This window comes from Priapulus caudatus, unplaced genomic scaffold, assembly GCF_000485595.1.
Source record: "Priapulus caudatus unplaced genomic scaffold, Priapulus_caudatus-5.0.1 Scaffold240, whole genome shotgun sequence".
NCBI lineage: Eukaryota > Metazoa > Priapulida > Priapulimorpha > Priapulimorphida > Priapulidae > Priapulus > Priapulus caudatus.
The window spans coordinates 80,357-94,582 of NW_014577301.1; the positions used below are offsets into that span (position 1 = coordinate 80,357).

General features: G+C 38.1%; 1 protein-coding gene across 1 annotated transcript in view; it reads left to right on the top strand.

The window, feature by feature from the left end:
* The window catches only part of LOC106807897 (nucleolar complex protein 2 homolog), a 24,507-nt gene extending 20,872 nt beyond the window's left edge, over nucleotides 1-3,635 (top strand). The window contains exons 15-17 of the mRNA XM_014810403.1: nucleotides 2,180-2,293; nucleotides 2,412-2,551; nucleotides 3,530-3,635. Coding sequence (XP_014665889.1) covers nucleotides 2,180-2,293; nucleotides 2,412-2,551; nucleotides 3,530-3,584 — 309 coding nt within the window. The 3' untranslated portion in view covers nucleotides 3,585-3,635. The remainder of the gene's footprint in view (nucleotides 1-2,179; nucleotides 2,294-2,411; nucleotides 2,552-3,529) is intronic.
* The last annotated feature ends 10,591 nt before the right edge of the window (nucleotides 3,636-14,226 follow it).

A 14,226-nucleotide genomic window follows, 5' to 3' on the forward strand; every position in this document is an offset into this window, starting at 1 on the left:
CAGTGCGAAATTGGAAGGTCACCAGGATCAAAGTGGCAGTGGGGGGAACATGAGTCAGATATCAGACATTTTCTGATGACTCAGACGATGATGCAGATAGCCTGAACTCTGATGACCTCAGGGAACTGGATCGTAGTGCATCCAGGTACATGTCAGTAGCTGTGCGTGCGTGCGTGCGTGCGTGCGTGCGTGCGTGCGTGCGTGCGTGCGTGCGTGCGTGCGCGCGCGTGTGAGTGCGTGCATGTGAGCACGCATGCATGTTTGCATATGTGTGTACAAGCCTGAAGAAATCAACATTACCTTTTAATAAGCATACCTTGGTAATAAGTGTTAGGGATGTGGCTTTAAAGAACAACATGCCTACACCCCTCAAAAAATCTTGCATTTCATTTGTTTCTAAAGAAATGTCACTGTAAAGCTTTTTGATGGTTTTGGGTGTTAAGAGATACATTTTATGTGATAGTAGCATGAGGGACTTAAGTATATTAAATCTTTGTTTCCAGTGATGATGATGAAGATGAAGATGAAGGGGAGGAAGCAAATGATAAAAACAGAAAACAAACGAAGATGCAGATGCAGCCAAAAGAAGAAGAGGAAGACGATGAGTTTCCTGATGCAGATGATATCGTTGAAGACTTTGAATTCTCCGATGATGAGTCCACATGAATAATGAATTATTTGTAACCATGGCAAACTGATTTTATAATACAAATATTTCAAATATTTATGTCTTTTTTTCTCTTTAACTATCAACTGAACAGATGCTTTTGAAAATTATAGCAGAATAATCTCTATTGAAAATTGCATTCTATATCCAGCAGATTACATACAATAGGAAGAAAATGATTACATTCTGCACACAGCAACACACAGGCTGTACATCGACGGATACCTGTAATAAAGTAATAATTAAGGGTCGAAAATATAATTTTAACAAGTAACTTGTGTACCTTTTGTAACAAGTAACGAGTAGGCCTACTAGTGCTGATGTTTACTGCCACAATTCATTATATACCATAGCTTTTCAATTCTCGTTACTTGTAGATATTTACAACCGGTCGATACATTACTCAATGTTTCTTGGATTTAAATTATAACGGCTGTTTCAATAGTCGCAGCAAATGTAGTATTAAAGATGCGTGATTATACACATCATCTCACGATTTACTGTACACGGAACGGGCTGATCTAGAAAGTTGCTCTTATATAATTTCTATCTGAAATTAAATGTTCACCAGAAGATGGCGCCACATGGCTATTTGTAAGTTTTCGCCACGGAATCTATGCCAACCAAAACTGGTCTGCACTACCAAAATTTCCTGTGATAATTATTTATCCATGCGGCTTTTTATTTTTCCTGAAATTTCTCTCTTCCTCGAGAAATGTTATTAGCAAGGAAGTATAGGAAGCGGAGAAGAAAGATGGCACGTAGAATATAGGTGGCGGTAGAATTGAAAAATTAGGAAAAATAAAATAGCAGAGGAAGCTGAAGCGAGGTAAGCGAAGCGACTAATAAAGAGGCTGCCTAGGAGTAATACAACATGGGTGCATAGTAGGTGGAGAACGAGGACGACGTGTTTACAGCGAAGCAATAGTGGATAAAGTCGATTATGGATCGATGATTTTGAATAATCTCGAGATACACGCGCAGATACACACGCACACGCGCACGCGCGCACACACATAACGTAATTTCATCAAGATTTGTAGCATTTAGCTACGTAAGGTCGAGTGAGGGTTGTATATATTACCAAGCCAGGCTATAAATGATACATCAGGAGTCAACAGTGCTTTTAATACACCATGGGAGATGTTGTATAATAATTGTTCAGAATAATTGTACAAACATAGGTCTAGCTCAGTGTGGCACCTACTAGAGGCAATTTCTGAAAATTTGAAATGACAATCATTGCCGCAACCAGTGCCATAATGAAATTTATATGTTTAGAGTAAATATATATATGTATACACGTATATAATTGTACGCATTCATGTGTGCATGGATGGTTACTGTATATCTTTATCCTCTATTTCTGTTTTTCTTGACCCTTCTTATTGTTAGTTCCTCCAATTCCAATCATCTTATTATGTAATATAAATTTAATTGTAATTCCGATTATACTTATAAGATGCACACCTAGACACTTAAAAGAATATAACCCCATTCTCGTCAAAACAGGCCCGGTGGGAGAGTCAAACCCAGGAGGAAGGAACCCCGCTGTCAAAGTACTACAAGACGTGGAGAAAGCTGAGAGATCGGGAGTTGGCTCATGAAATATCTGGCAAAGAGCAGGTTTGTGTCATTAATCGATCACAGCAATGTAACGAGTGGGAAGCCATTGGCATACTGCATGGATTATCCAGAACACTGTAATCGTATTGTAGCTGTAACTCAATGTGTCCTTTTTCAGATTGTGGATCAATTGCACGATACGAAAATACCGTATATGAAGCATAAGAAAGAGAAATTGGACAAGAAAGAGTTCAGTGGTCTGTTTCCCAGTGAGAGTGAAAGTGATGGTGAAGAATCAGAAGAGGAACTCCTAAAGAGGTGGGCAGAAATATCTTGCATGAAAAAAGCACTGTAACGACCTGGGGGCCATTGTCAGAAACATCGTAAAGTTGATGCTAATGTTAATGCTAAGATAACACTTACGACTAATGTTAATGTTACGAGAGGAGCGTTGACAGAAACACATCGCAAGTTCGCAACTATTAGAAAGCTTACGATAACAGAAACTTCATCACAAGGCTGCTGATTGGATGAGAATCGATCACAAAATTCAAATTCATAGACATTTATTGTACATCACAGTAATGTAATTATGCATATTATGATGGCTAACCACATATAAATAATATTTGATGAAAAACGACGTGGTCATGAATTTATTCTGCACAACAAGACAAATTCTCACACTGTAACACGAGACGCGAGAGTCGTGGCAATTAAAACAAGAGAACAAATGCCATACGCCATTTGTAAATGGTTTGTTTTGTTTTTGATCGGTAGATAATTAATGATTTTGCCATGTTTTTCAAGAAAAACACATTTTATTCATTATTATAAAATATAATATCAGTATAATTGTAATTCGTAGTGTATATGTGTTATTTTCATCTTAATATTAAAGTTACGAGAGGGTCTGGGTTCTCGTAATGTTAAGAGGATATTTTCGAGGATTTTCTATTCTCGTAAATTTGCGATGTTTCTGTCAACAGTTTTAAGAGTGGAAGTTAATGTTAAGACTAATGTTAAGACTAATTTTGTTTCAGACAACGGGCCCCTGGTTAGGTTTGCGTGCACATCCATATGTGTGTGTGCCCATGTGTAATCTAAAGTGTAGTATTGCAGTACACTTATGTAGACTTTGTAGTATAGGGTAGAGACACTATTATTATGACTAGGCGCAGGGTGGAATCTCATAATAGAGGTGAGATAAAACCATACTAAAAGTAACCATCTTGTTACAAAGCCCAGCAGCACGTTTGATGATCGGACGTGAAATAATAATATTCTCGCTGTTAGGTTTGATCCAACGAAGAACGATCAAAAAAGCCGCCAGAAGGTCACGCACTCATGACGTCAGACGATGATGCAGATGCCTGCAACTTGATGACGGCTCAGGGAAACTCGGATCGTAGTGCAGTCCAGGGTACATGGTCAGTAGCTGTGCGTGGCGTGTGTGGTGCGCGTCGTGCGTGCGTGCGTGCCGCGACGTGAGTGCGTGCATGGGTTGAGCACCCGATCGCATGTTTGCATAGTGTGTTGACAGGAGCCTGAAAAAATCAACATTAATTTCCATAAGCATACCTGTTGGTAATCAAGTGTTATGGGATGCTGGCTTTAAAGAACAAATGCCTACACCCTCTCAAAAATCCTTGCATTTCATTTGTTTCTAAAGAAATGTCACTGTAAAGCTTTTTGAATGTGTTTTTTGGGTGTTAAGAGATACATTTATATGATAGTAGCATGAGTGGACTTAAGTATCATTAAATCTTTGTTTCCAGTGGATGATATGAAGATGAAGAATGAAGGGGAGGAAAAGCAAATGATAAAAAACAGAAAACAAACGAAAATGCAGATGCAGCCAAAAAGAAGAAGAGGAAGACGATGAGTTTTCCTGATGCAGATGATATCGTTGAAGGACGTTTGAAATTCTCGGATGATGATCGCACATGAATATTGAATTATTTTGTAAACCCTGCAAACTGATTTTATAATACAAATATTTCAAATTATTTATGTATTTTTTTCCTGTGACTAAGTCAACTGAACAGATGCTTTTGAAAATTATAGCAGAAATAATCTCTATTTTGAACAAATGTGCATCTATATCGCAGCAGATTACATACAATAGGAAGAAATGATTACATCTGCACACAGCAAAACACACAAGGCTGTAACATCGACGGATACCTGTAGATATTAATTAATAAATTAAAGGGTCGAAAAATAATTCTTAACAATAACTTCGTGTACCTTTTGTAACAAGTAAAGCGTAGGCCTACTAGTGCTCGATGTTTCCTGCACAATTCATGTATATACTCATAGCTTTTCAATTCTCGTTACTTGTAAGATATTTACACCAACCGTCGATACAGCATTACTCAAATGTTTCTTTGATGTTAAATTATAACGGCTGTTCGTCAATAGTCGCAGCAAAATGTGAGTATTAAAGATGCGTGATTATACACATCAATCTCACGAATTTACTGGTAACACGGCAACGGGTCTGATCTTAGAAAGTTGCTCTTATATAATTTCTATCTGAAATTAAAGTGTTCACCAGAAGATGGGCGGCCACAGTGTCATTTGGAAGTTTCGCGCACGGAAATCTAATGCCAACCGAAACACTTGGTCTGCACTACCAAAATTTCCTAGTGATAATTATTTATGCCATCGGCTTTTTATTTTTCCTCGAAATTTCTCTCTTCCATCGAGAAATGTTTATTAGCAAGAAGTATAATGGAAGCGGAGAAGAAAAGATGGCACGTAGAATATAGGTGGCCGTAGACATTGAATAAATTAGCGAAAAATAAAAATATGCAGAGGAAGCTGAAGCGAGAATAAGCGAAGGCGATCTAATAAATGGCTGGCCTAGGAGTAATACAACATGGGTGCATAGTAGGTGGAAGAACGAGGACGACGTGTTTACAGCGAAGCAATAGTGGATAAAGTCGATTATGGATCGATGATTTTGAATAATCTCGAGATACACGCGCAGATACACACGCACACGCGCACGCGCGCACACACACTCGCGCACGCACGCACACACACATACACATACACACGCGCACGCGCGCGCGCATACACACATACATACATACACATGCACACACAAATACGCACACGCGCGCGGGCACGCGTACATACAGCAATTGTATTTGCAAAACGTCGGTATCGTGCTGTTGTATTGCATACTGCGATCGAATCACCTGCACCACACACGCACGCGCGCACACGCGCACACGCGCACACACACAGTGTCACAACACACACCACACACACACACACACCAGCACACACACACACACACACACACACACACACACACACACACACACACACACACACACACACACGCACGCACACACACACACACGCGCGCGCGCGCGTGTTTTGTGCATGTGATGGCCGTATATTTATACATGTACATGGGCGTTTGCTCTTACGGTAAGTGTGTTTGTTTTGTGCATGTGATAGCTGTGCGCTCTTACGATAATCAATGTGTACATCGCGCGAGAATCATTGGTACATCGTGCGAGTTTTGAGCGAGTTTTGAGGCAGAACGAGTTTTGAGCGAGATTTTTAGATGGAAATGCATGAATGAAAACACAGAGAACATACACTGCGAGATCGCGGGCGGTTAATAGAGATTTCCGGATAACGGGTGGCCGGATAAAGGAGGTCGGACTGTATGTATGTATATGTGACTTTTTGTGTATTTCAGAATGAAAATCGGCAAATGGGCACAGCTGACAACACTGTCATCAGGGCTCATGTGTCAACTCGGTTCACCTGCCAACTCGGTACGTGTGAGATCGGTGAGCTCGGTTCGTGAGATGAGTTGACGCGTCTGGAGATCGGTGAGCTAGGTTCGTCGGCTAACTCGTGTACTAACTCTAATATCTTGCGAACGATTTGAGTTACATTTATAAAATTCCATAGTCTTAGAGATATTAGCCTATGACGATACCGCGCGTATATTAGCCTATGACGATACCGCGCGTACGTATATTTCTGGTAATTAACTAAACTAGTCGTGCATCAATAAACTCAAAATTCACGGAAACCATAGCTAAGACATGTGTTTATATGTATCTAGAATTTTAGAAATGTAACTCAGATCGTTCGCGAGATATTAGCCTATGACGATACCGCGCGTATATTAGCCTATGACGACCCAGGACAAAAGGTATCATTAACTTTAAGAGTAGAATTATTAACTTTTTAATGATTTGAGCATTAAAACTTAATAGCTGTATCATCAACTTGTCCAATGATTTGATTCTTAAAGATAATGATTTGAACATTAAAGTTAATGGTAATTTCGCCGCATTTAATAGTTTGATTCTTAAAGATAATGATTTGAACATTAAAGTTAATGGTAATTTCGCCGCATTTAATAGTTTGATTCTTAAATTTACAGAAACCATAGCTAGACATGTGTTTATATTACTAGATTTAGAAAGGTAACTCAAATCGTTCGCGAGATATTAAGCCTATGACGATACCGCCCGTATATTGCCTATGACGATACCGCGCGTATCGTAATTTCTGGTAATTACATTTAAAGCTATATCCGTGCCAATAAACTCAATCACAGAAACCATAGCTAAGACATGTGTTTATATGTAATCTAGAATCTTAGAAAGTGTACTCAAATCGTTCGGAGATATTAGCCTATGACAGATTACCGGCGCGTATTATTAGCCTTATGACTAGACCGCGCGTACGTATATTCTGGTAATAATTAAACGTATTCGTTTGCTTCACATAAACTCAAAATTCACAGGAAACCATAGCATAAGACATGTGTTTATATGTATCTACGAATTTTAGAAACTGTTACCTCAATCTCTCCGGATATTAGCGCATGACAGTACCGCGCTATATTGCTATGATATACGCGGCGTACGTATATTTTGGTAATTAATTAAACTATTTCGTGCTTCAATAAACTCAAAATTCACAAAACCATAGCTAAGACAAGTGGTTTATATGTATCTAAGAAATTTTAGAATGTAACCTGAAATCGGGTTCGCGAGGATATTTAGCCATGACGATACCGCGGCGTCACGTATATTTCTGTAATTAATTAAACGATTCGTGTTTCCAATAAACTCAAAATTCACATGAAACCGTCCGAGCTAAGACAATGTGTTTATATGTATCTAGAATTTAGAAATGTAACTCAAATCGTTCGCGGAGATATTGCCTAGACGATACCGCGCGTATATTAGCCTAATGACGATACCGCGCGACGTATATTCTGAATAATTAAATAAACTACATCGTCGTGCCTTCAATAAACTGAAAATTTACAGGAAACCGATAGCTAAGACATGTGTTTATAATGTATCTAGAATTTTAGAAATGGAAACTTCAAATCCCGTTCGCGAAGATATTAGCCTATGACGATACGCGCGTATATTAGGCCTATGACGATACCGCGCGTACGTCATATTTCTGTAATAATTAAACTTATTCCGTGCTCCAATAAACTCAAAATTTCACAGAAACCATAGCTAAGACATGTGTTTCATATGTATCTCAGATTCTTAGAAATGTACCTCAAATCGTTCGCGAAGAGGGTAGCCTATGACATACCGCGGTATATTAGCCTATGACTATATCGCGCGTACGTATTTGCTGGTATATTAAACTATTCGTTGCTTCAATACTCAAAATTCACAGAAACCATAGCTAAGACATGCTGTTTATACGTATCTAGAATTTAGAAATATAACTCAAATCGTTCGCGAGATATTAGCCTTGACGATACCGCGCGTATAATTTAGCCTATGACTTACCAGCGCGTAGGTAATATTTCTGGTAATTAATTACAACTATTCGTGCCTTCAATTAAACTCAAATTCCAAAAACCATAGCTAAGACATGTGTTTATATGTAATCTAGAATTTTAGGGAATTAACTGAAATCTTCGCGAGATATTGAGCCTATGACGATACCGCGCGTACGTATATTTCTGTAATTAGATTAAACTATTCGTCGCTTCAATAAACTCAAATTCACAGAAACCTGCTTAAGACATGTGTTATATGTATCTAGAATTTAGAAATGCAACTCAATCTCGTTCGCGAGATATTAGCCTATGACTATACCGGCGTACGTATATTTCTAGTAATTAACTTAAACTATTCGTGTTTCAATAACTTCAAAAATTCACAGAAAACCGTAGCTAAGACATGTCGTTTATATGTATCTAGAATTTTGAGAATATGTAACTTCAAGATCGTTCGGCGAGATATATTGCCATGACGATACGCGCGGTATATTAGCCTATGGGACGGATACGCGCGTACGTATATTCTGATAATTAATTTAAACTATCGTCGTGCTTCAATGAACTGAAAATTTACAGAAACCATAGCTCAAGACATGGTTTATATGTATTCTCAGAAATTTTAGAAACTGTACAACTCAAATCGTCTCGCGAGATCATTAGTATGACGATACCGCGCGTATATTAGTCCTATGACGTATACGCGCGTACGTCATATTTCTGGTAAGTAATTAAACTACTGCGTGCTTCAAGGAAACTCAAAATTCACAAAAACCATAGCTAAAACATGTGATTTAATGATATCTACGAATGTTTAGAAATGTAACTCAAATCGTTCGCGAAGATATTATGTTGGCCGTATGACGCATACGCGCGGATATAGCCTATGACGATATGCCGCGCGATATAGCCTGTATAACGCATACCGCGCGTACGTATATGTTGTAATTATTAAAACTATTCGATGCCTTTATAAACTACAAAATTCACAAACACCATAGCTAAGACATGTGTTATATGTATCTAGAATTGTAAAATATTACTTCAAATGTGCTGTCGCAGAGATATTAGCCTAATGACGACTAGCTCGCGTATATTAGCCCCACATATGAGTCATACGCGCGCGTACGTATATTTCTGTTAATTAATGAAACATTCGTGTTTTAATAAACTCAAAATTACTCACGAAACCATAGTAAGACAATGGTTTATAAGTATCTAGGAATTTTAGAAATTGTAAACTCAAATCCTTTCGCGGAGATATAGCCCATGACCGATACGCGACGTTTATTAGCCTATGACGATACTGCGCGTACGTGATATTTGTGATTTTTTTAATTTTTAAAGTTTTTAAAGACTTATCGTGCTTTCAATAAAACTTCAAAAATTTACAAGAAACCATAGTTAAGACATGTGTTATATGTATCTAGATTATTAGAAAATGTAACTCAAATCGTTCGCGAGAGATTAGCCTATTGACGAACAAGCGCGTACGATATATTTCTGTAATTTAATTAAACTATTCGTGCGTCCAATAAACCCAGAAATTCCCAGAAACCATAGCAAACATGTGTTTGTATCCCGGCCCCCCCCACTCGACCGGTTCGAGGACCGCATGCTCGTTCCCCAAATCTCCGGTAAAGGGTATTTTTTTCGACGCGAACAAAATCCCGCCCAAGAATTGTAAAAAGGGGTGTATTTGGACTTTTCACCGTGGAATTGCTTTAAAAAAGGGGTGTTTTTTCCTCTCCCATCTCTTCATCTTGATCATCATAGAAAACTTTATCAAAATCCCGCGGATCAATATTCCTGAAATTCCTGTAGTTTTGAAAGCTCAATTCAGGAATCTATTCATTTTTCAAATAAAAAATTTTGCTTCTAGTGCCCTCGCATCACTGAACTCTAACTACGTAGTGTAGGACTGCGCTACCGGTCGACAAGTTCAACACGCTCCACTAACGTCACTACGGCAGGTAGCGAAGGGATACGTACGGAGTGAAGGTGTGCACGAGTACCAGTCTATACGTAGTGTTCCGGATTTAGGGGGGTTCTAAACAAGGCAGGAAAAACCCGCCAAAAACCCGCGAAAGGGCGGTTCAGAAACTTTGGTAGTCGCTGAGGCTAGGGGTGCTTTCAAAAGGAGGGAACGAGCAATTTATGCGCTACCCTATAATGAACACTAGTGGGGGGGCGGTTTATATGTATCTAGAATTTTAGGAAATGTAACTCAAATCGTTCGCGAAATATTAGCATGCTATACGCGCGTAGGGTATATTTCTGGTATTACATTAAACTATTCGTGCTTCAATAAAACCAAAAATTCACAGAACACAATAGCTTAAGACATGTGTTTATATGTATCAAAATTTTAGAAATGTAACTCAAATTCCGTTCAGCGAAGATAGTTTGCCTATGACGAGACCGCGGTGTATATTAACCTTGACGATACCGCGCAGTAACTATATTTCTGCGTACATTAATTAAACTATTTCTGCTTAATAAACTCAAAATTTACAGAAACCATAGCTAAACACTGTTTAAGTATCTAGAATTTAGAAAATGTACTCATAATCGTTCGCGAATATTAGCCTATGACGATACCGCGCGTATATTAGCCTATGGCTATTACGCGCAGTTACGTATATTTTGGTATATTGAATTAAACTTATTCGTGCTATCAAGAAACTCAAACATTCACAGAAGACATAGCTAAGACAGTGTTTATATGATATCTAGAATTCTTAGAAAATGTAACTCAAGATCGTTCGCGAGAGATTAGCCTATGACCGAACGCGCGGTATATTAGCTGATGACAATACCGCGCGCTACGTATATTTCTGGGTAATAACTTAAACTATCATCGTGCTTTAATAAATCAAAATTCCCAGAAACCATAGCCTAAGACATTGTGTTATATGTATCTAGAATTTAGAATATGTTACTCCAACATTGCTTCGCGAGATATTAGCTATGCGATACCGCGCGTACTATTAGCTATGACTAATACTGCGGCTACGTATAATTTCTGGTAATTAATTAAACTATTCGTCTGTTAATAACTCAAAATTAACAGCAACCATAGCTAAACATGTTGTATAAGTTATCTAGAATTTAGAAATGATGATACTCAAATCGTTCGCGAGATATATAGCCTATGACGAACCGCGCGATATGCGATACGCGCAGACGTACGTATATTTCTGGCTGAATGTAATTAAACTATGCGTGCTGTCAATCAAACTCAAAATTCACAGAAACCCATTAACTAAGACATGTGTTTATATGCTATCTAGAATTTTAGAAATGTAAACCTCAAATCGTCGCGGAGAAGATATTAGCCTCATGACGATACAGCGCGTACGTATATATATTTCTGCGTAGATTAATTAAACTATTCGTGCCGTCAATAAAACTCAAAATTCACAGAAACGCATAGCTAAGACATGTGTTCTATATGTATCTAGAATGTTAGAAATTGCAAACTCAACTCGTATCGCGAGTATTGCCTATGGATATACCGCGCGGTACGGTATATTTATTGCCGTAATAATTAAAAAATATTCGTGTCTTCATAAACTCAAAAATCACAAACCATAGCTAAGACATGTGTTAATATGTAATCTGAATTTTAGAAATGTAACTCAAATCAGTCGCGAGAGTATTTGCCTATGACGATAACGCCGCGATATATTAGCCTATGACGATACCGATCCGGTACGTATATTTTCTGAAACTTAATTAAACTAATCGTTCGTGCCCAATAAACTCAACAATTTACAGAAACCATTCAGCTAAGACATGTGTTTATATGCTATCTAGAATATTAGAACATGTTACCGCAAAATCGTTCGCGAGTATTAGCTATGACGATACGCCGCGTATATAGCCTATGACTATAATTAATACGCGCGTACGTATCATCTCTAGGTAATATAATTAACTATTCGTGCTTCGAATAACACTCAAAATTTCACCGAAACCTAGCTAAGACATGTGTTATATATGCTATCTAGAATTTTAGAAATGTAACTCAAATCGTTCGCCGAGATATTCAGCCTATGACGATACGCGCGTTATATTAGCGTATGACGATACCGCGCGTATATTAGCCTATAACGAATACCGCGCACGTACGTATATTTCTGGTAATTAATTAAAACATATTCGTGCTTTAAGTAAACTCAAAAGTCACAAAACCATAGCTAAGCATGGGTTTATATGTATTCTAGAATTTTTAAGAGAATGTTACTCAAATCGTTCGCGAGATATTGCTATCGACATACGCGCGATATATTGCCTATGCTATACCGACGCTGTACGTATATTTTTGGAAATAATTAAACTATTTCTGCCTTAATAAACTCAAAATCAACCAGTAAACATTAACGTAAGACATGTGTTTCTATAAGTATCGTTAGATTTTTAGAAAATGTAACTCAGAATCGTTCGCGCAGATATCTAGCTATGACGATACGCGGCGTATGACGTTACTCGCGCGTACGTATAGTTCTGTAATTAATATAAACTATTTCGTGCTTCAATAAACTCAAAATTGACAAAAAACCCATACCTACAACATGTGTTGAATTGTATCTAGAATTTTAGAAATGTAACTCAAATCGTTGCGCCAGATATTAGCGAATGACGATCCCGCGCGTATCGTAATTCTGTATTAATTTAAACTATCGTGTTTCAATAAACTCAAAATTTCCACAGAAACCATAGCTAAGAATTGTGGTTTATAGGTACTCTAGAATTTAGAAATGTAACTCAAATCTGTTCGCGAGATAGTTAGCCTTATGACGATACCGCGCGATATATTAGCCTCATGAAACGATACGCGCGAGTATATTTCTGGTAATTAATCTAAACTATTCGTGACTTCAATAAACTCAAAATTCACAGAAAACCCATAGCTAGGACATGTTTTTATATGTATCTAAAATTTTATAGAAATGTACCTCAATCGTTGGCGCGACCGATATTAGCTATGAACGATACTGCGCGCTATATTAGCTTCATGACTTACCGCGCGTACGTATATTCTGGTGTTTTGGTAATACATTAAACGATTCGTGCTTTCAATAAACTCAAAATTTTACAGAAAACAACTAAGACATTGTTTATATGTATCTTAAATTTTAGAAATGTAACTCAAATCGTTCGCAGAAGGACTATTGCCTATGACGATGACCCGCCGTATAATTAGCCTGATGACGACTACCGCGGTACGTATATTTGGAAATAATTAAGACTATTCCGTTGCTTCCAAAAAAACTCAAAATTCGAGCAGAAAGACCATAGCATAAGACATGTGTTTCATACTGTAGTCTAGGGAATTTTAGAAAAATGTTGTAATCAGATCGGTCGCGAGATATTAGCCTATGACGATACCGCCGCGTATTAGTAGCCTATGACGATACGAGCGCGGACGTATAATTTCTAGGTATATTAATTAAACTATTGCGTGCTGTCAATTAACTCAAAATTCACAGAAACCATAGACTAAGACACATGTGTGGTATATGTATCGTAGAATTTTCAAGAAATGTAACTTTCAAATCTTGCGGAGAATTGGCCTATGACGATACCGGCGTATAATGGTAGCCACATGGACTATACGCGTTGTCCGTATATTTGCTGGTAATTATTTTAACTATTCCGTGCTTCGAATAAACTCAAAATTCACAGAAACCGATAGCTAAGATACAGTGTTATATGTAGTTCATATACCAATCTCGTAACCCGAGGGCATACCATTCTTGCACTATTTCTACGAAGCAGTTTGTCTCTGGAGGTGTTGAGTGTGGGGGGCAAATTTGTCATTAGAGTGCAGAAATGTGCACTGAACACGCGAGATGGATGCCACATAGACGCGTCTGAAAAGGATTGAAATTTCAATCGGTTTTGTGGAAAAATTGTGCAAATGCGTGGGCCCGGGTGTCGTAGCCATGGTGACCAGGCAGCCACGTTTGTAGCTCTAGTAAATATAGCCCGCGTACAGCTAGTTGGGTACTATACGCAACTGTACTCTATACAACTGTACGCGGGCTATAGAGTATAGTTACTACTAGACCACGTTTGAGAGTTGAGGGCATTGCCATCATAGAAATCTAACTAACATTTATTCTGATAGGATGTCTATATGGATGTCAGGATAGGATGAATTATACTATAGGATAGGATGTCTATA